This window comes from Camelus ferus, chromosome X, assembly GCF_009834535.1.
Source record: "Camelus ferus isolate YT-003-E chromosome X, BCGSAC_Cfer_1.0, whole genome shotgun sequence".
Classification (NCBI taxonomy): Eukaryota; Metazoa; Chordata; class Mammalia; order Artiodactyla; family Camelidae; genus Camelus; species Camelus ferus.
In genome coordinates this window covers 68,796,521-68,819,471 of record NC_045732.1, presented here as the reverse complement: position 1 = coordinate 68,819,471, position 22,951 = coordinate 68,796,521, and the positions used below count along the sequence as shown (strand labels likewise).

At 37.8% G+C, this 22,951-nt stretch overlaps 1 protein-coding gene across 5 annotated transcripts in view; it reads left to right on the top strand.

Annotated features, from left to right (window-relative positions):
• Positions 1-22,951, top strand: part of ATG4A (autophagy related 4A cysteine peptidase) — a 52,966-nt gene that overhangs the window by 7,955 nt on the left and 22,060 nt on the right. The window contains exon 1 of one of the 5 annotated variants that reach the window (XM_032475736.1): positions 18,863-19,054. The exons of 3 other annotated variants lie outside the window; for them this stretch is intronic. In XM_032475736.1, coding sequence (XP_032331627.1) covers positions 19,030-19,054 — 25 coding nt within the window. In that variant the 5' untranslated portion in view covers positions 18,863-19,029. Of the gene's footprint in view, positions 1-18,862; positions 19,055-22,951 lie in introns of those variants that run through there. One more of the 5 variants, XM_006193183.3, reaches the window with a different exon arrangement.

Here is a 22,951-nt window from a genome sequence, read left to right as displayed (position 1 = left end):
TCTACTAACTTTGGACTTAATATGTTCCTCTTTTTCTAGTTCCTTGAAGTGTAATGTTAGACTGTTCATTTGAAAACTTTCTTCTCTTTTAATGTAGGCATTTATCACTATAAACTTTCCTCTTAGTACTGCTGTTGCTGCAATTTCATAAGTTTTAGTATGTTACATTTTCATTTTCATTTGTATCAAGATATTTTTCAGTTTCCCTTTTGATTTCTTCATGACTCATTGGTTGTTCAAGAGTGTTTTTAAATTTCCACATATTTGTGAATTTTCCAGTTTTTCTCTTGCCATTAATTTCCAATTTCATTCCATTGTGGTTGGAAAATATAGTTGGTATGATCTCAGTCTGTTAAAATTTGTTAAGACTTGTTTTGTGACCTAACGTGATCTATTCTGGAGAATGTTCTGTGTGCACTTGAGAAGAACATGTATTTTGCTGCTACTGGGTTAATGTTCTATATGTCTGTTAGATTCATATAGTGTTGCTCAAATATTTTGTTTTCTTGTTGATCTTCTGTCTGAATTTTCTCTCCATTATTAAGAGTGACATGTTGAAATCCCCTCCTACTATCGTGTTACTGTCTTTATCTCCCTTCAGTCTTGTCAGTGTTTGCTTCATATATTTGAGTCCTTTGATGCTGAGTGCTTTATATCTATAATTGTTATAACTTACTAATGAATTGGCTTTTTATCATTACATAATGTTTTCCTTTGTCTTTTTGACAGATTTTTTTTAACTTAAAGTCTATTTTGTTTGATATAAATATAATCATGCCTACTCTCTTTTGGTTACACTTTGCATGAAATATCTTTTTCCATACTTTTACATTCAGCTTACATGTGTCCTTAAATCTAAAATGAGTCTCTTGTAGACAGCATATAGCTGGATTTTGTCTTTTTATCCATCAGCCACTTTATACCTTTTGATTGGGAAACTTAATTCATTTTCATTTAAAGTAGTTAGTGATAGGGAAGGACCTACCATTGCCATTTTATTATTTTCTTTCTGTCTTGTACCTTTTTGGTCTCTTTTTTCATTCCTTGCTGTCTTCCTTTCTTTCATTGATTTTTTTTTTTTAGTGACATGCTTTGATTCCTTTCTCATTTTCTTTTGTGTCTATTCTATAGGTATTTTCTTTGTGGTTACCATGGGGCTCATGTAAAACATACTACAGATATAATCATTTATTTAAACTTGTAACAACAACTTCAATTACATACAAATATTCTGTACTTTTTACTTCTCCCCCCAACACATCTTATGTTATCAATATCACAAATTACATCTTTTTATATTGTGTATCTATGAACATTTTTATAGTTATAGTCATTTTTTAACTTTTGTCATACCAGAATTTGAATGATTCACTCATCACTGTTACAGTATTCAGTGTTCTGTATTTGTCTATATATTTACTTTTACAAGTGACCTTTATACTTTCCTATGTGTTCATGTTTCTGTTTAGTGTCTTTTCGTTTCAGCTTGAAGGGCTCTCTTTAGAATTTCTTGTAGGACAGATCTAGTAGCAATGAACTGCCTCAGCTTTTTTATCTGGAAATGTCTATTTTTCCTTCATTTTTGAAGAATAATTTTCCTGGCTATAGTATTCTTGTTGGGCATGTTTTTCCTTCAGCATTTTGAATGTCTCATCCCACTTCCTTCTGGCCTACAATGTTTCTGCTGAGAAATCCACTGGTAGTCTTAATGGGAGTTCCCTTGTCTTGAGGAGTTACTTTTCTCTGGCTGCTTTCAAAATTCTGTCTTTAAATTTTTGACAATTTGATTATAACATGTCTTAATGTCAGTGTCTTTGGGTTCTCGTTGAAGTCCACTGGGCTTCTGAAACTGCATGTCCGTTTTCTTCCCTGGATTGTGAAAGTTTTCAGCCGTTATTTCTTCAAATAAATTTTCTGCCCCTTTCTCTTTCTTCTCCTTCTAGGAGTCCCAAAATGCATATCTTGGTCCATTTAATCATATCCCATAAGTCTCTTAGACTTTCTTCTCTCTTATTCATTCTTTTTGTTTGTTTCACTGACTGGATAGTTTCAAATGACCTGTCTTTGAGTTATTGGTTATTCTTCTTACTCAAATCTGCTGTTGAACCCTTCTAGTGAATTTTTCAGTTGAGTTATTATATTCTTCAACTACAAATTTTCTGCTTGGTGCACTTAAAAATATTTTGTCTCTTTGTTGATATTCTCATTTTATTCATACACCATTTTCCTGAGCTCTTAGATCGGTGGTTATTTTGAATTCTTTGTCAGGTGATTTATGTGTCTTCATTTCTTTAGGATCAGTTTCTGGAGATTTATTTTGTTCTTTGGTCATGTTTACCTGTTTCTTTGTGTGTTATGTAACTGTGTTGGGATCTGTGTATTTGAGAAAATAGCCATTTCTCCCATTTCTTAATGGACTGGCTTATTAGTTCAATGAAAGACCTTCATCAATCAACCTGGCTAGAGATTCTGAGGTTTCTGAAACCTTTTTTTAGGGGGATGTGACTTCTCTGGTCTTATGCATGCAATTTCTCAACTAAAGAGTATTGAAACTGAAGGTCACTTTGGATTGTAAGGACATCTTAGCAATATTAAGTCTTTTAACTCATGAACACAGATATATTTCCATTTATTTGTGTCATGTTTAATTTCTTCAGTACTGTTTTGTAGCTTCCAATTGGTATATTTATAAATACTAAATAAAAGTTAACTATCAGGTAAGAATTCTTTGCTAAACCTTGCATTTTCAGTCATTTCAGAGTAAAAAACTATGGATAGGGTAACATTCATTGTTCCTACAAATTGTTTGATGATTGGCACAATTGCTGCCCATACCAGAGGCTCTGCTTATTCAGGCATTAAAGCTGTAGCTAGCTCCTTTATGGTACAATAGAATGGGGCCAGGGTCTGTATCCCAGCTTTCTCTATATTCATTATCATTAAATTTCCCTTAAGACTAGTCTCCTCTATTGACTGTCAACCTGAGGCCCTATGCTATAATATATTGGTATACTAAGCCTATTGAAATGTGATTTAATGTCTGCCCTTGCACTAAATGGTCTCTGACCATTGGTCTTTGTCTGTGTGTGTGTATGTGTGTATGTGTCTGTGTCTGTGTCTGTGAACCCGTATGAGTTTTTTTTTAATGATTTTTTATCTCTTTCCTTGTCAGTTGGCCCTTCATGCTGCTGTTGATCTACTTTTGTAAAGTTGATCCCCATCCCCTAGCTCAGTAGGCTCAACAAAGGCTTCTTAACTAGGACTTAATGCCTGAAGGGAATGCTTCTCAAGGATTTTGAGAGGCTCAGGATTTACCTCCTCTAGTTTGTTTTGCTTGTTTATCTGCAGGCTTGTTCTACTTTGGGGAGCTTAACTGTGCAACTAAGAACGAAACCTCCAGGAACAGGAACCACTGGTGTCCTTGAAACTAAATCACCCTAATTTTTCCTTCTGTCAAACTCTCTTCACACTGCGTGGCTCTCCAGTCAGGGGTTTCCTGCTGGGCCCACTGGAAAGACTAGTTGGTGACAGGAAGCATTTTGAGGCTACTCTGGCCTACATCACCTCTTCTCATCAAAGAAACAAACTTCCAAAGGTGACACAAAAGAGCTTCCATTTGGGGCTCTCTGACAAGAAGTATTCAGTGTTCTGACAAGGATTTCAGGGTGAAGAGTTTTTTTTTTTAAATTTTGCTGTAGTGGTCACAGTGGATGGCAGAGGGTAGAAGCAGAGGCAGCCTTCAGGGGCAGTTATTGTGAAGTTCATCATGGAGAGGGGGACTATGGCGTGGGTGTTGCAGAAACGGTTTAAAGTTCTAGAGGTGTGAACTGAATATAATGGATATTGCATTGCTTGAGCTACATCTAAAAGTCACAATTCGGTAAAACAAGGCCGTTTTGAACTGTACTTCCCTGAACATATCTATTTTCAGTGTTTATTATAATGGAATTATTTCAACTTTTCAGAGATCTTAGAATTAGAGTGTACTTGCTAATCCTGACTCTCTGGTTAAATGTCAGTTATGTGAAACTGAAATAGAAGCTTTGAAATTTAAGTACATTTTCTATTGGCCACACCCAGGCACAAGTTCTAATTAAACACAGCTTTGGGGATATTAACACTTTAAATTTTACAAAGCACATTCATATCCATTCTCTTACTTGATCCTCACTATAGCTCTGAAGGGAGGAAAGTATTATCTCCATTTTATGGGTAAGGAAAGGGAATCTTAGCTTGAATACTGGCCCAAGGTGACTTGGCTAGCAGAAGAGCAGAAATGGAACCCAGCTCTTCTAATTCATAGGCCAGTGTTCTCTTCAGTCTACTGTGCTTTCTTTCATTAAGTTTTGGGGAACAAATTCAATATATTTCTCTGATAAGTGAACTTCAAATCAAAATAAGCCTGTAAAAATAGATAGCATTTTGGAATGCTACTAATTGAAAAGTCCAATAAATTGACCTTATATCTAAATAATATCTGAAGCCCCAAACTACTTGCACTTGGATTTGATGTGTGTGTGTGTGTACAGGGATAAATTCAGAACTGTATCTCTACTCCTGATAACAAAAGAATATTTTGTTGTTGCATAATTTTGATTTGCATTGCCAATCTGTATCAGAAATAAATCCACTATAGGGACTTATCTTTTTCTTCCTTCTTGAAGTATTGTTGTCTATAGGCAGTAAAGTACACAGATCTTAAGTGTACAGCTCAGTGAAAGTTTATATATGTGTAACATTCACCCATATCAAGACATAGAACATTTCTGGTCCTCCGAAAGGTTCCCTCTTGCCTCCTCCTAGTTGACACCTTCTTCCAAGGGTAACAACTATTCTGACTGCTATTATCATAGATTGGCTTAGCCTGATTTCAAACTTTATATAAATAGAATTGTATTATCTGTACTGTTTTGTGTCTGGCCTCTTTTTTAATGTAATGTACGTGAGATACATCCATGTGTATACTATTTTGTGTATACTATTAGTTCTTTTTTGTTATTGTGTACCATTCCCATGTGTGATTCACCACAATGTATTTATCCATTCCCCTTGTCTTAGTCAATTCAGGCTGCTGTAACAAAATGCCATAGACTGGGTGGCTTAAACAACAAACATTTTTTTCTCACAGTTCTGGAGGCTGGTAAGCTTCAAGATCATGGCACAAGCAGATTAGGTGTCTGGTGAGGGAGGTCCATCTTTTTGGTTTGCAGATGGCCACCTTCTTGCTGTGTCCTCACATGGTGGAGAGAGATCATCTCTTTGGCATTTATTTTTATAAGGACACTAATCCTGTTCATGAAGGCTCCACCCACATGACCTAATTACCTCCTGAAGACCCCACTTCAAAATACCATGACTTTGGGGATTAGGGCTTCAACATAAGAATTTTGGGAGGATGCAAACATTCAGTCCATAGCACCCCTGTTGATAGGCATTTGGGTTATTTTATAGGTTTTGGTTATTGTGAATAAAGCTGCTATGAACATTTTTGACCATATCTTTTGGCGGACATTCATACTCATTTTTCTTGGATATAAACCTAAGAGTGTAACTGCTAGGGTAGGTTCAATAATAAGACAGTTTAACTTCAAATTAATTTAATTTAGAATAATTTAACTCAGTATTAATGAAAGAACTGATGGCTAAGAATAAGAAAACCCACTTTGTGAAGAGCCACTCTTAGGGATAAAAATTGATCTGTTTTTTGTTCAGCAGGTCAAGATTCTCTTCCTGTCAGATATTAGAGAGTATTTTTGCTGTGGTTGGTGGGTTGGGTCTTTCATGCTTGTGGGTAGATAGATATTTATTTTCCTGGTGTCTGGTACATAGAGTGCACACCAGGACTGAGGAGCCATTTTAATACAAGCTGTATCTTTTTTGGATGGGGTCAAATTGTCTTTTCTTGAGTAATGTGGCTCAAATGATCATAAAATAACATTAAAAAATCAAGTTCCCTTTACAGAAATTTGCCTTAGGATTAACTTGGGATACATCTTTTGTTTTGAAAGTGAAGGTACACGTGTAATTTTATGTAATCCAAAAACTTGACTCTGGCAGTATAATTTAACATTACATCGAAGGTAAAGAATTTTTAAACATCATATGTCTGCTAGGAACATTTCCTAATGAAGTGTGATGTTGAAAGGGTATGGGGAAAATTCCTGTGGTCTGGGAAGCGGGTGAGGTGGTTGTAAACAGACGAGAAAACTGGAAAAGTGCTCCGAAGGAAGAGTACTGTTTCTGGAAAGGACTCAGAGTTTCTCCCGACGTGCTGTACTGCTGGGCGTGCTGTAAGACAGAGACCCACCTTAACCCCTTCCTTGACAAAGATGATTACTTCAGGGTTTTGAGGGTTTTTTGGTTTTGTTTTGTTTTTTTAACAGAATTTAATTTGATAATGAATGTAAAAAAAAAAAAAAAACCAGGGTCTGCATTACAGGCAATTACTTGTTGCACTGCTTCTGTCCTGCAAACAGTGGAACACCTAGACTTCCTCTTGGGTGTATTTGAAACCCTTCAGAGGCACCACGAAGCCTGGGTTAAGTCTAGAATTTTTACCAAGGCTTCCAAGGTCAGCAGCATCTCCTAGCCCTGCCTGCCTCCTCAACCTCAACCTTTGATAGTCTCCATGTGGCATCACCATTCCACAGTCTCTCAGCCCTAGTGTTTTGGTACGTTTCTCCCCTGTCTGGAATGTCCTTCCCCTGCCCAATTTGCTTAACTTTTATCCTTTAAGCTAAGTCCTGCCATCACCTTCCTTCGTAAAGCCTTCTATGTACCCTAGACTGGCTTACACGACCTTCTGCTGTTCTCCTATAGCCCTCTGTGCAGGTGCTGACCATACTGTATCAAAATGAACTCTCCTTCTCTTTCTTTTCCCATTAGACTTGAAATTGCTGAAAATATGTTGCTATCCCCAAGGCCTAGCACAGTGCTGGTCATATGATAGGCACTCAGTAAAAGATGGTTAAATTGATATTTGGATGGACATATAAACCAGCTTTTGGACTTTGGTCAGTGTGCCCATTCATTCAATGAACACTTGCTGGTCCTTAGGGGACCACTGCAAGGCACTATGGTCAGAGCTATAGGGGATACAGAGATGAACACTACATGGGCTGAGATGGGAGTTCATTCCAATAGCAGAGAGATGGCATGCCTGCAAATAGCAATAATCTAAAGTATGAGTACCCAGTGCCATGAAGGAGATATAAATAAAGGAATATAGAGAAGCTCAAAAGAAGGAGCAAGTATTTCATGGTGGGAAAATTGAAGAAGAAGGGTTCATAGAGAAGGCAGTATTTGAAGTAGGACTTGAGTGCAAGTAGGAAATGAATGAGCAGAGTCTCCAGTGTATCATGTGGTTTATTTTGGCTGAAAAGAGTAGATCTCATGAAGGAGTAATGAGCACTGGGGAACAACTAGAAATGTAGGAAGTGGCCATATTGGAGAGGGCCTTAAATGCCAGGCTAAGGAGTTTGTATTTGATTCCTATCAGTTGGAACAATCTTGGAAGCCCATGGAAGTTTCTGAGCAGCTTAGTGACATGGGTGGAGAAGTCCTTTAAGATTAATCTGGCAATGGCATATTTTAGCATTTTCTTAGTAAATCATTATTAGGTAATTAATTGCTAAGCTAATAATTAGTTTTACTAAATAGTGTGGAAAACCTCCAAGGTCTGTAGCTCCTTGACCTTTTCGTGCTAGTCCTGTCTCAGTGGAAATCTAGATGAGGTAAGAAATCATATGACCAATTAGTTCTGAGAAATGGAAATTGAAATTGACAGAGGAAAGAAAGACTATCGAGTCAGAAATGGCTCATAAAAATGCATAGACATATAAAGTGTTGTTTGCTTAGGAACCGTGTCCAAAACATTGCCTCCAGCTGTCTGGAAAAATCCGGACACAGTATATGAATGATATTGTTAACATTTATTCCCTTGGGGTAGTTTAGATCACTTCCAGTTAAAAATAACTGCAGTGTTCTAACCTCAGACTGTCTACTCTTACTCTCCCCTATAAACAGTGGATTCTGCATTGTCAGTTTGCTTTATAGTATGTTATATAACCAGAGCATCTGGTTTCTGGCCACCTTAGGCCAGGCCTTCAGCACTTTATGCCTGGATTATTACAACAACTTTCTCATTGGTATCCCTCTCTCCAGTGCCTCAAATCTAGCTTTTATCATAACAGCAAGATATTGTGGGAGGAATACTGGATGGAGAGTAAGATTAACTCAGTTTGAATCCTGGTCATATTGTTCATTAACTATATGACCCTGTGCAAGTTGTATCACCTCTGAGACTCAGTTCGTCAGCTCTAAGATGGAAGTAATGATCCTTGCCCTGGCTATCTCAAGGGACTGTCAAAAGATCATGTGAAAGTGCTCTGAAAACTGTTAATGACTTTACCGAGAATTGCACTCTACTGCCTGACTTTCCACCCTCTACGATCTAGTCCCAAGCCATCTATCTAATTTCATTGCTCACTATTCTCTAGGACCTATTCCCATCTCGGACACATACATAAGGTGTTCCCCTCATCTGGAGTATTCTCTACTCTTATCTCTGCTCATCCAAATCCAAGCAATAATTTAGGGACCAGTACAAATACTACATCCTCCTTGAAATCTTCCCTGATGACTTCTTTTTTTTATTTGAAGTATAGTTAGTTTACAATGTTGTGTCAATTTCTGGTGTCCAGCATAATGTTTCATATAGGTACATACATATATTCCTCTTCATATTCTTTTTCATTATAAGTTACTATAAGATATTGAATATAGTTCCCTGTGCTATACAGTAGAAACTTGTTGTTTATCTATTTTATATGTAGTAATTAGTATCTGCAAATCTTGAACTCCCAATTTATCCCTTCCTGCCCTCTGTTCCACCTGGTAACCATAAGTTTGTTTCCTATGTCTGTGAGTCTGTTTCTGATTTATAAATAAGTTCATTTGTATCTTTTTTTTAGATTCCACATATAAGTGATATCATATGGTATTTTTCTTTCTCTAGATTACTTCACTTAGTATAACGATCTCCAGGTCCATCCGTGTTGCTGCAAATGGCATTATTTTATTATTTTTTGTGGCTGAGTAGTATTCCATGGTATAAATATACCACAGCTTCTTTATCCAGTCATCTGTTGATGGGCATTTAGGCTGTTTCCATGTCTTGGCTGTTGTAAATAGTGCTATGAACATTGGGGTACATGTATATTTTTGAATTAGAGCTTCCTCTGGATATATGCCCAGGAGTGAGATTGCTGGACCTGATACCTTCTAATGCTCAAAGACTTCCCCCTTTTCTGAATGTTGCCAGTTATTATCAACACTTGCTTATGTACATTGCCTTTTATGGTTAGCTCTTTCATTTACCTAAGGCTTATGTCTTTAACTAGATTATGATTTTATGATGCCTTAGTTTGTTCATTTAACATTTAGTGAATGTTTATGAGGATGTTCCCTCTGTATTCCTCACAGAACCAAGTACAGAACTTAATAAATAATTTTTGTCTCATGTATTTGGAGATTCACATACAGACTCTCTTAAGAAAGAGACAAGTGAACCTGTCTTCTCTTCCAAGAGCTTGGAGTACCCTTCCTAACAATGCACCCTACCTCCACCTCCTACAGAGCCATAGAAAGGCTGTTAGATTAGGACTGTTCAACAGAACTGTAATGATAGAAATATTCTTTAAAAAAAAAAAGAAATATTCTACAGCTGTGCTTGTTCAATATGGTAGCCACTAGCCACATGTGGCTACTAAATGCTTGAAATGTGGCTAATGCCACCCACACTCACATAATGAGTAACTGAATTTTTAGCTGTATTTATTTTGAATCAATTTAAATGTAAACAGCTGCATGTGGCTATGGCTGCTGTATTGGATAGCGTAGGTCTGGACCCTTGATTTTTGAACTTTTTGATTCAACAATTCAATGAGAAATACATTTTATATCGCAACCCAGTTTATATACATACAATCCACTGATGAGTTATGATGTGCTATTTGAAAAGTACACTTCTCGTTTTATAGATGGAGAATCTGAGGCTCAAAGAAGTGCAGTAAGTTCTCCAAGGTCACATAGCTAGTTAGTGACAGGGTGGGGCTAGAACCTACATTTTCGAATTCTTAAGCTAGAGCTATTTCCAAAAGGGATAAAGAATAATTTCTCCTTTTCTTCACCATGCCAAAAAAATAACCCACCCCCAATTTTTTCTTTTCGATGTTGGAGAAAAATCATTTGACACACTCTTAGTTTTGACTAAATATTGTCGTGTTGCCTTGCTTCCTACATGAACCATGAGCTCTGTATTAAGTATTGCTGCTTTTTGGCTTGGATACTGTCCAAAATCAAAGATACAGTATGATAGAGGCTTAGTTTGGACCCACTGCATGACTTGGCACTGGCACTAATGTGAAATGGTCTTTGGGAATACAACCACACTTTCTATAAGCAGATTGATTCTTAAGAACAGCAAAACCTGTTGATGAAGAATCAAGGTGATTCTCACCTCAGTTTGTGGAATAGATGCCTCAAGTCTTGAATTATAAAGCAACCAAATATTTTTCTCCATCCGTCTATCGATCCATCCATCCAATGTGCTATCCTCTTTGTATGATTTATCAATAAAGATAACCTTTACAAAAGTGACATCTTTTTATTCTGAGAAATGCATCTCTCCAAAAAGAACAGTTACCTTATCAAAAGCAAAAAGAGGCAGCAGTTTAGAGATGCAGAGGTCTATGTGTTAAGTACGTTCCTGACCTGTTTGTGTATGGAATCCCATTTCCTGATGGATGTATCCAAATGCATTTCAGTTAGCAGATAGCAGGCAATAATTTGTTCCTAAGTGTAAACAACAAACAAGATGTACTTAAAACAGCAGTAAGGTTTTCAAAAGTATCACTTTAAGGGAAGACCAGAGTCCAATTTTGCATTGCATTTGGTTCTTACCACCATTGACAGTAAAATGAATTGACTGAAATCTCTAAGAAATTTTGTATTTTGTGGCGCTAAGTTTCTATGGCCCAAATGCTTTTCCTAACTAAAAACCAAAGGGTCTTATTACTTAACAGTGGTCCCCTTGCCAACTGGACTGGTTATCTTTTTGGTGACTTACCCTGATATTTGTTAGGTGCAGCCCTCCTGTGTTCCACTACCACCAATACCAGTCAGTTAAATAGAATCTAATAAAGTCATAAACTCTAGCTGAATGATAACTCTTTGATTAAGATTCTCTAGTGTAAGTCTAAAAATGACAAGGTTTTCTTAGGGTGTCAGAGTTTATACTGGTCTGTAGAGAAATCATTCATGTCTTTCACATTATTTGACAACCCAGCATCATTAAGGTGTGACTTGCTGAGTAAATTCAGGAAAATTTGCAATTTTGAACATGAAAATCCCCCTTGAAATGCTAAGAATTGTGGTCCAGTTCTCTGTTTTCAAAATTCTTGATTGTCAGAAAACCAGGGCACTAGGAGGAAGAGAAAAGAAGATGGAGCAGGGCCTGTGCACAGACTAGCAGAGGCTGGGAAAACAAGGGCACAAAGTGGACCCAGGACGATGGGGATGAAGGTGCATTTTAGGCTGAGTTTTGTTCTTCTGGATTTCTCCTGCCTTCCTAGGCTCTGCTAATCAACCTGCCATCTACCATGCCCCTCTACACAATCCCTATGCAGGTTGATTTCCTCTTCACTTCTTTTAACCTCTTATTCCTTTGTCATTCAAATCTATAAATCCAGCATGTTCTGGCTGGATCAAGATTATCAACCACCCCTACCATGTTTTTCTCCTACCATTTCAGCACCCACACTTGAAAACTGCAAGTTATTTTTTGACTCTCTGTCTCACTCTTCCCAGCCCCTCCCTACATACAGTTGTTTGCCATATCCTTTTGGTGTTCTCCCAACCAGGAATTTCATCTCTTCCCCCAGTCCACTTATATCGTATTTCCATTAAGGCTCAGCTCATATTGCTACCTTTTCTAGGTTATAGAAGACCCATTCATCCCCAGATTAATCATGTGTTGCCTTCCACATCACTTTCCTTTCTTTTTTTAAATTGAAGTATAGTTGATTTACAATATTATATTAGTCACAGGTGTATAACTTTGTGATTCAGTATTTTTTAGATTATACTCCATTAAAAGTTATTATAAGATAATAGCTATAATTTCCTGTGCTATACAATATATCCTTGTTGCTTATCTTTTTTATACATAGTAGTTTGTATCTCTTAATCCCACACACCTAATTTGCCCCTCCCCCTTCCTTCTCCCTTTTGGTAACCACTAGTTTGTTTTCTATATCTATCTGTGAGTCTGTTTCTGTTTTACATACATATTTTCTTGTATTACTTTTTAGATTCCACATAGAAGTGGTATCATACAGTATTTGTCTTTCTCTGTCTGATTTATTTCACTAAGCACAATATTCTCTAGGGCCATCCATGTTGCTGCAAATGGAAGAATTTTATTCTTTTTTTTGGCTAGTTGAGTAATATTCCGGGGTGTGTGTGTGTGTGTGTGTGTGTGTGTGTCTGTGTGTGTGTGTGTGTCTGTGTGTATACATACATACATACATATATATATATATACACACATACCACTTCTAGGGGGGAGAGTATAGCTCAGTGGTAGAGTGCATGCCTAGCATACCCAAGGTCCTGGGTTCAATCCCCAACACCACCACTAAAAATAAGTAAATATATAAACCTAAAAACCTTACCCCAAAAAACAAAAAAACAAAAACTAATATATATGTATACACATACACCTCAATGTTCATAGCAGCACTGTTTATAATAGCCAAGATATGGAAGCAACCCAAGTGCCCATCAACAGATGAATGGGGAAAAAACCAGATTTATGGATAAAGAAGAAGTGATTATATAATCACTCCACAACCCAGGAGTGGAGTTGCTGGATCATATGGTAGTTCTATTTTCAGTTTTCTGAGGAACCTCCATACTGTTTTCCATAGTGGTTTTACCAATTTACATTCTGACGAACAGTGTACAAGTGTTCCTTTTCCACATCATCTCTAACATTTGTTATTTGTAGTTTTTTTGATGATAGCCATTCTGACAGGCGTGAATTCATATCTCCCCTTGTTGTCTTGATACACATTTCTCTGATAATTAATGATGTTGAGTATCTTTTCAAGTACCTGTTAGCCATCTGTATGTCTTCTTTAGAAAAATGTCTATTCAGGTCTTCTGCTCATTTTTTGATTGGGTTGTTTGTTTTTTTGATATTGAGTTGTAAGCTATTTATATATTTTGGATACTAATCCCTTGCCAGTCATATCATTGGCAAATGTTTTCTTCCTTTTGATAGGTTATCTCTTCATTTTGTGGATGACTTACTTTGCTGTGCAGAAAGCTTTTAAGTTTAATTAGATCCCATTTGTTTATTTTTGCTTTTATTTCTTTTGCTTTAGGAGACAGATCTATAAAAATATTGCTACAATTTATGTCAAAGAGTGTTCTGCCTATGATCTCTTCCAGTTTTATGGTTTCAGGTCTTACATTTAGATCTTTAATGCATTTCAAGTTTATTTTTGTATATAGTGTGAGGAAATGTTTTAATCTCATTGTTTTACATGTAGCTGTCCAGTTTTCCCAGCACCACTTATTGAAGAGACTGTCTTTTCTCCATTGTATATTCTTGCCTTCTTTGTTGCAGATTAATTAACCATAGATGTGTGGGTTTATTTCTGAGCTCTCTATTCTATTCCATTGATCTGTGTGTCTGTTTATGTGCCAGTAACATGCTGTTTTGATTACTGTAGCTTTGTAGTATAGTATGAAGTGAGGGAGCATGATACCTCCAGCTTTGTTCATTTTTCTCAAGATTGCTTTGACAATTTGGGGTCTTTTGTGGTTCTATATGAATTTTAATATTATTTGTTCTAGTTCTGTGATAAATCTCATGAGTATTTTGATAGGAATTGCATTAAATCTGTAGATTGCTTTAGGTAGTATGGTCATTTTATCAGTATTAAGTCTTTCAATCCAAGAGCACGGTATATCTTTCTATTCCTTTGTATCATCTTCAATTTCATTCATCAGTGTTTTATAGTTTTCAGAGTGTAGGTCTTTTACCTCCTTGGGTAAGTTTACTCCTAAGAATTTTATTCTTTTTGATGAGATTTTAAATGGAATTTTAAAACTTTCTCTTTCTGTTAGCTTATTATTAGTGTACAGAAAAGCAACGATTTCTGTATATTAATCTTGTATCCTGCAATGTTGCTGAATTCATTTATTCTAACAGTTTCTGGGTTGAGACTTTAGGGTTTTCTATATGAAGTATCATGTCATCTGCAAATAGTGACAGTTTTACCTCCCTCCCAATTTGGATGACTTTTATTTCTTATTTTTTCTGATTGATGCGGCTAGGACTTCCAATACTATGTTAAATAGTGTAGAGAGCGGGCATCCTTGTCTTGTTCCTGAATTTAGGGGAAAGGCTTTTAGTTTTTCACTGTTGAGTATGATGTTAGCTGTGGGTTTGTCATAAATGGCCTTTATTGCACTGAGATATGTTCCCTCTGTAGTCACTCTGATGAGAGTTTTTATCATGAACGGATGTTGAACTTTGTCAAATGCCTTTTCTGCATCTATTGAGATGATCATATTATTTTTATCCTTCACTTCATTAATGTCGTATATCTCATTGATTTGTGAATGTTGAACCATCCTTGTGTCCCTGGAGTAAATCCAACTTGATCATGGCATATGATCCTTTTTATATATTGTTGGATTCAGTTTGCTAATAGTTTGCTGAGGATATTTGCATCTACATTTAGCAAAGATATTGGCTTGTAATTTTGTTTTTTTTTTTATAGTATCTTTGTGTGGGTTTGGTATCAGGGCAATGGTGGCCTCATAAAATGAATTTGGGAGTGTTCCAGCCTCTTCAGTTTTTTGGAATAGTTTGAGAAGGATAGGTATTTGTTCTTCTTTATATGTTTGGTAGAATTTCCCTGTGAAGCTATCCAGTCCTGGACTTCTGTTTGCCAGGAGTTTTTTTGTTTTAATTACAAATTCAATTTCACTACTAGTAATCACTCCAATCAAATTGTCTGTTTCTTCTTGATTTAGTCTTGGCAGGTTGTATGTTTTTAGAAATTTGTCCATTTCTTCTAGGTTATCCAATTTGTTGGCATATAACTTTTCATAGTATTCTCTTATGATTTTTTGTATCTCTCTGGTATCAGATATTATTTCTCCTCTTTATTTGGGTCTTCTCTCTTTTATTCTTGGTGAGCCTGGCTAAAGGTTGGTCAATTTTGTTTATTTTTTCAAAAACCTAACTCTTGATTTCATTGATCTTTTCTATTGTTTTTGACCTCTATTTTATTTATTTCCTCTCTGATCTTTATTATTTCCTTCCTTCTGGTGACTTTGGGCTTTGTTGTTCTTTTCCTAATTCTTTTAGGTGGTATGTTAGGTTGTTTATTTGATGTTTTTCTTATTTTTTGAGGAATGACTATATTGCTATAAACTTCCCTCTTAAAGCTACTTTTGCTACATCCCTTAGATTTTGGAATGTTGTTTCTCCATTTTCATTTATGTCAAGGTATTTTCTGATTTCCTCTTTGATTTCTTCATTGGCTTATTTGTTTTTTAGTAGCATGTTGTTTAGTCTCCATGTGTTCGTGGTTTTCCCATTTCCCTTCCTGTAATTGATTTCTAGTTTTATACCCGCTGTGGTCAGAAAAAATGCTTGATATAATTTCTATCATCTTTAATATTTGTTGATACTTGTTTTGAGGCCTAGCATGTGCTCTCTCCTGGAGAACATTCTATATGCGCTTGAAAAGAACATGTTTTTTCCTGTTTTTCTATGTAATGTCTTGTAGATTTCTATTAAGTCCAATTGGTATATTATGTCATGTAAGACCACTGTTGCCTTATTAATTTTCTGTCTAGATAATCTGTCCATTGATGTAAATGTGATGGTAAAGTCCCCTACTATTATTATATTATTGCCAATTTCTCCTTTCATGTCTGTTAGTATTTGCTTATATATTTAGGTCCTCCTGTTTTGGGTACATATTTGTTAACAAGTGTAATATCCTCATCTTGTTTTGAGCCCTTTATCATTATATAATACCCTTCTTTGTCCTTTGTTATAGCCTTTGTTTTTTTTTAAATTTTTTTAATTGAAGCATAGTCTGTTTACAATGTTGTCTTAATTTCTGGTGTACAACATAGTGATTCAGTTTTATATATATATATATATATATGTGTGTGTGTGTGTGTGTGTATTCCTTTTCATATTCTTTTTCATTATAGGCTATTGCAAGGCATTGAATACAATTTCCTGTGCTATACAGTGGTACTTGCTGTTTATCTCTTTCATATATGCTAGTTAGTATCTGCAAATCCAGAACTCCCAATTTATCTCTCCACCACCCCCTTCCTTCCCTGGTAACCACAAGTTTGTTTTCCATGTCTGTGAATCTGTTTCTGTTTTGTAAATAAGTTTGTCTCAATTTTTTAGATTCCACGTATAAGTGATATCATACGGTATTTTTCTCTTTCTGGCTTACTTCACTTAGTATGACAATCTTCAAGTCCATCCATGTTGCTGCAAATGGTATTATTTTAGTCTTTTTAATGGCTGAGTAGTATTCCATTGTGTATGCCACAACTTCTTTATCCAATCATCTGTTCATGGACATTTAGTTTGCTTCCGTGTCTTGGCTACTGTAAATAGTACTGCTGTGAACATTGGGGTGCCTATATCTTTGTGAATTAGAGTTTCCTCCAGATATATGCCCAGGGGTGGGATTGATGGATCATATAGCCTTTGTTTTAAAATCCATTTTGTCTGATATGAGGATTGCTACCTTCGCTTTCTTTTGCATGTTTCTGTTCTCATGAAACACCATCTTCCATGTCCTCACTTTTATTCTACCCATGTCTTTATCCCTGAAGCAAGTCTCTTATAGGTAGCATATTGAAGAGTCTTGTTTTTTATCTAGTTCACCACTCTATGTCTTTTGATTGTATCATATAGTCCATTGACATTTAAAGTAATTATTGATAAGTATGTACTTATTACCATTTTATTACTTGTTTCCTGGTGGTTTTTGTTGTTCTTCTCATTTCTTCTTCTTTGTGCTTATTCCCGTGTGGTTTGATGTTTTTCTTTAGTAGTATGCTTGTTTTCCTTTCTTCTCAGTTTTTGTGTGTCTATTATAGGATTTGGATTTGTGGTTACCATGAGGTTCATATATGTTGACCTATAATTATGTCTACTTGTTTTAAACTAGTAGTTGTTTTAAGTTCAAACACATTCTAAAAGATCTACAATTTTTACTCCCCTCCCCCAAATTTTTTTTGCTTTTTTCCCCTACATTTTATGTTTTTGATGTCATATTTTACGTCTTCAGTCTTATCCCATTACTGTTTATTGTATTTACAGTTGCTTTTACAATTTCATGTCTTTTAATCTACATACTAGCTTATTTAAGTGGTTGATCCTCGGTCTTACTATAATACTTGTCTCTCCTAGTGGGATTTTCCCTTTCCAATAAATTATTACTTCTTTTCCATTTAGAGAAGACCCTTCAACATTTTAGGGTAAGCTGAGTATTGATGAACTACTTCAGTTTTTGCTTATCTGAGAAGTCTTTTATCTCTCCTATTCTAAGTGATAATCTTGCTAGGTAGAGTATCCTAAGTTGCAGGTTTTTCCTGTTCAGCACTTTGAATATATCATGCCACTTCCTTCTGGCCTGCAAAGTTTCTACAGAGAGATCAGCTAATAGCCTTATGGGGATTCTCTTGAATATGGCTCTTTGTTTTTCTCTTGCTGCCTTTGAAATTCTCTCTTTATCTGTATCTTTTGCCATTTTAATTATGATACGTCTTGGTATGGGTCTGTTTGGGTTCATCTTGTTTGGGATCCTCTGTGATATCTGTAGATGGATATTTGTTTCCTTCTTCAGGTTTGGGAAGTTTTCAGCTATAATTTCTTTAAATACATTTTTTATCCCCTTTTCTCTCTCTTCTTCTGGAACCCCTATGATGCAAATATTTGGATGCTTTACTGTTATCACAGAGATCTCTTCAGTTGCTTTCATTTTTTAAAATTTGTTTTTCTTTCTACTGTTCTGATTGGGTGGTTTCTATTATTTTGTCTTCTAGATCACTTATGCATTCCTCTGTATCACTTTGTCTGCTATTCTTTCCTTCTAATGTGTGTTTTATTTCAGCTCTTGGGTTATTAATTTCTGATTGGGTCTTTTTTTTTTTAATATTTTCTCATTCCTTGTTGAAATGTTCACTGTTTAGATCAATTATTTTCCCTAATTTAGTTAACATTTTTGTTACCAATGTTTGGAATTCTTTATCTGATAAGTTTTTTATTTCTGTTTCATTATTTTTTCAGAGATTTTCTCTTGTTCTTTTGATTGAGACTAGTTAGTCTCCCTTTTTGTTTTTGCTTAACTTTCTTGCCTCTATGAATTTAGGTTAAGACAGTTATCCATTGTGATCTTGAAAGTGTATCCTTCTGTGGGAGTGTCCCTATACAGACTGTGTGTGTGTCTGATGCCTTTGATAGGAGAGCTAGGTTTGACATGGACGTCACATCTTTCCTCAGGGTGTGCTGGCAGCTATTGCCTTGGTAGCTGGTGTGGCTGGAGGTGTAAGGGCTAGAGCTAGTGCTGGGTGTGGGCAGTGCTTCCTCTCTACACATTGGCTGTAACTGCCCTGTTAGAGGTATGGTCTGATCTCAAGTTGCTGAAGCAGAAGCCCTGAGGGTGGGGCTTGAGCTGGATCTCTTCCCTTTAAGTGTGTGTTTTTCCCTTTCCCTGCTCCAGGACCTTTGCCCCGGAGGAGGGGAGTACTGAAGCAAGTGTGGCTGGTGTGCTGACAGAGGTCTGATATGTAGGTGTCCACGGCTCTGCTTAGACATAACCTCGAGTACAAATCCCCTTTGTCCCTCACAGCCTCTGCCACCCCTGCCCTGTTGTGGAACCACTCTGCAGGACTGGCGATGCCCATATGGCCTCTCCTTGTATACTGAGAGGTAAGCTGTGGTGCAGCAGCCACCATCAGTGATCTGGGCAGCTTCTGAGGTGCCGCTTGAGTTAGAGCTAAGAAGGGCTGCTGCTGCCTCACCTGGGCTCTGCTATGGGACTGGGTTGCCTCTGTGTCCCATGGTTGAGACTTTTCCCCTGTTGTGGCTGCCCCAGATCCAGTGCAGTGCTGTGGCATGGTTTGAGCAGGGCCAGAGCATTCTTTTGGCACAGGCCGGGGAGTGCATGGGGAGCCGGTTGTGGGAAACTGGCAGCCACTAAGGCAGACCCCTCTCTGCCCTGCCTCAGGGGAAGCTCCCCTAGGTCTCGCACAGCTAATCACTATCCCCAGCCTCAGTTGCTCCCACCTTGTTGTGGAACCATTCTGCAGGGCAGACAGGATCCTTGTGATCTCTCTGTGTGTATCAGGAGTGGGGAGCGAGCTGTGGTCGGGTGACTGCCATCAGAGATCTGGGTGGCTTCTGGGGTCACTGCTTGAGTTAGTGTCAATGGTGTCCACTGCCACTCAACTTGGGCTCCACCCCAGGACTGGTTCGCCTCTGCATCCCATGGTCAAGTCTTTTTCCTGGTCATGGCTGCCCCAGAACCAGTGCTGTGCTGTGGCATGAAGTGAATGGGATGGGAGCATTTGCTTAGTTCCAGCTGGGTTGCCTGAGGAACTAGTCATGGGAAACTGGCAGCCCCTAGAGCAGATCTCTCTCCACCCTGCCTCAGGGGCAGCCAGCATGCCTGCACTCCTCATGAGCGGATTCCAGTCTGCTCCAGCCCTTCTCTTTGTCCCAGCTTTCCTCCCACCAGGCAAGGGGGCTTGTCTCTTCCACATAGAACCCCAGGACTGGGACACCCAGTATGTGGCTCGATCTGTTCACTCCCCAGGGCTGGTGTCCATCTATGTGATTTCCCTTTTCCTCTGAGTCCCTTCCCAGGGGTATAGGTCTCCACTTGATCACTTTTCTTCCCCTTCTATCTAATTACGTGTAGATTGTTCTTACAGCCTTGGTTGTACAGGAGTCCTTCTGCCAGTTTCCAGTTAGTTTTAGTGATAATTGTTCCATATGTAGATGTATTTTTGATGTGTTCATGCTAAAGATGGGCTCCATGTCCTCTTTTTCTACCATCTTGATCTCTTCTCGCTCACTTTCCTTCCTTGTAATACTTATTGTTTTTAGTTGTTCCTAGACCTATCCTCTCTACTAGATTAAAAGCTTTTGGAGGATGGAGGCTACATCTCAGTGATGTTTTATCATCTGTGCTTAGCACACAGTAGGTATTCTGTAAAAGTTTATGGAATGAGTATATGAATGTATATTCAGCCCTTACCATATCTGTCTCCCATGAACATTTTCTTATATTTTTGAAGCTGTGACCCGACAGTAAATGTGTATGTATTAAATGTGTGAATATAACAAAAAAGAAACAGACTCACAGATATAGAGAACAAACTAGTGGTTACTAGTAGGGAGAGAGATGGGGGAGGGGCAAGGTAGGGGTAGAGGATTAATAGGTACCAACTACTATGTATAAAATAAATAAGCTACAAGAATATATAGTACAAAACAGGGAATATAGCCAACATTTTATAACTATGAATGGAATATAGCCTTTAAAAATTGTGAATCACTATGTTGTACACCTGAAACTTACATAAGATTGTACATTAACTGTAGGGCAACAAAAAAAATGTAAAAATGTGTATATATTGCTGAGAAGGCTGTTTTGGAACCAGCAGTGTCCTGACATGCTTTTAGAATAAGGTGACCTACAGGAAGATATGCTGTGGTGTCTCCGGCTTTTTCTGGCTCTGAGATTCTGTGACCCTTTGATTTCACCTGAGAGTGTGTTGTTTGTGGGTCTGAAACACCCCAGAATCTAGGAGCTTTGATGTACCATTCTTTGTTAAGCCATACCAGAAAATTTGTTGTTTAAAGTGATTTTTCACTTATTTGCAGTTTTACAAAATAACCCTTAAAAATACAGTCAATTACTGGAAAGCAAATTATTAAAGTAAGTCATCAGCAAAAATGGCAGAGTGAGGACCTCTGAAAAGTCTACCCATAATAGAAATGAAAAGAACTGGCAAAAATGATCAGAATCAACTTTTTCAGAACTCTGGAAATTAACCAAAGGGTTACACCAGTTTGGAGAGTATTTATTCATGAAAAATGACCAAAATAGTGAGCTTTGTGGTGTTTTCACTTTCACCTTGCCTATCCTTTGCTCTCTAGCTTTGCAGTAGCCTTGAGAACCCAGAGCCTGCAATCACAGGGAGCTGGCAGCTTGGTAGCCCCTGGAGGACATAGAATGGGGTTGGAGCTCCTGTAAAGCCTCATTTCTAGAGAATTGTCATTATTTAATCTGTCTGCCATCCCCAGAAGACCCCACATTCAGGACTTGTATTTATTTGCCCTGACTTGGAGGTGCAAAAAGCCTTCCCCCCAGGGCTTTGTTTGAAAACCATTAGAAGCAATAGATTAACTTTACAGCTGTTTGAGGAATAGATGACCAAAAAGTTTAAAAGGAAAAGCTGGGGAGTAATATGTCCACTGGGGCTTTGAAAAGGTCTGGCATGCTCCTGGGAATCTAGAAGACCACATGCATGCTCGGGGCTATGTGCATTCCCAAGGCTGCGTGGGAGGCTCAGGAAGACCAGAGAGGACTCTAAGCTCTCACTCTGGCTGACCTTGAGCTCTGTACCAGCAGAAAGAGAAGACTAAGGCAGAGTTAATCAACTGCCTGGCTGAGTGTTGAAGGCATGCCCCAATGTGTACACAGAGCCCTTTGGCCAAGACTGGGAGACTTTTTGGTTCTAGATGCTTATGGAAATCTTTTTTTCAATTATTAGTCAACCACGAAGCTAACCCAGTACAGACTTCAGTGCAATGATCATTAAAGTAGAATGAAACAGAGTGAAGCCTGTTGTCCATCAGACCTTGAAGAAGCTAATTCTTGGTCCACCAAGTTGCAGAATTTGTAGCTCTACCTGTATAGTCCCTATGTCCTTAAACAGGCTGAGAGGGCAAGGAACTCATGTGGGGCTGATGTCTTGTTTGTTAATATTAAGGCAAGACCAAAGTAGTTTATGAAAAAGTTTTTTTTAAAGGATTGCTGTTAATTATAAGTGATTCTTTTGGAAATGCCATTTCGCTTCCACACCTCAACTACATCCCAGTTTGCTTCTTCATCTCTCTGAGTTCTTCTTGTGGAAGACCCATTCCTCTTTCTCCCCCAGCTCCCTTGTATCTACTCTCCCCAGGTTACTGCTCTTAGCTTCTGCTAATCTCATCTTCTGTTCTGGCTTTCATTTGTTTCATCCATGTAGCTTTCAACTTGGGCTGGCTATGGCCTAACACACTGCATTCTGAGAGTCTGTTTTCTAAGAGAGTATTAGGAAGAACAGAGACTGTAATGGCCTTTATGCTGGCCTGAGAGGGGTGGAAGTGCAAGAGGAAAATTCTTTGGCTACCATTTTGGTCAGACCATCTCAAATGAAGCAGTGTGGTTCTCACAGGCTTTAAGAGGCTGTACTAATTTGACCAGATAGCTGGGCAGTGACTCACTGAGACAGGGCTGGTGATAGAGATTTTTTTTTCTCAGCCAGTACTAAAAAAAGACCCAATGCTTGTATGCATATATGCTGTACATTCATCCGATGCCACCCTCCCTCATCCCTACCAGGGGAATGCCAGAGAGGTTGTCCCTTTCCCACATTCTACTCCAGCTACTTATATTCTGTTTTTTTTTTCTCTTTTCTAGGCTACACTGGATATTCGTTTTAACCTGATTTCTCTTGCCTGTGAGGGGTAGAGAGTAGGGTGAGAAGGTACACAGTGTGATTTACACCACCTCAGTCCACCACCTCCTGGGGGTGGCCTGACCTGGATGATCAT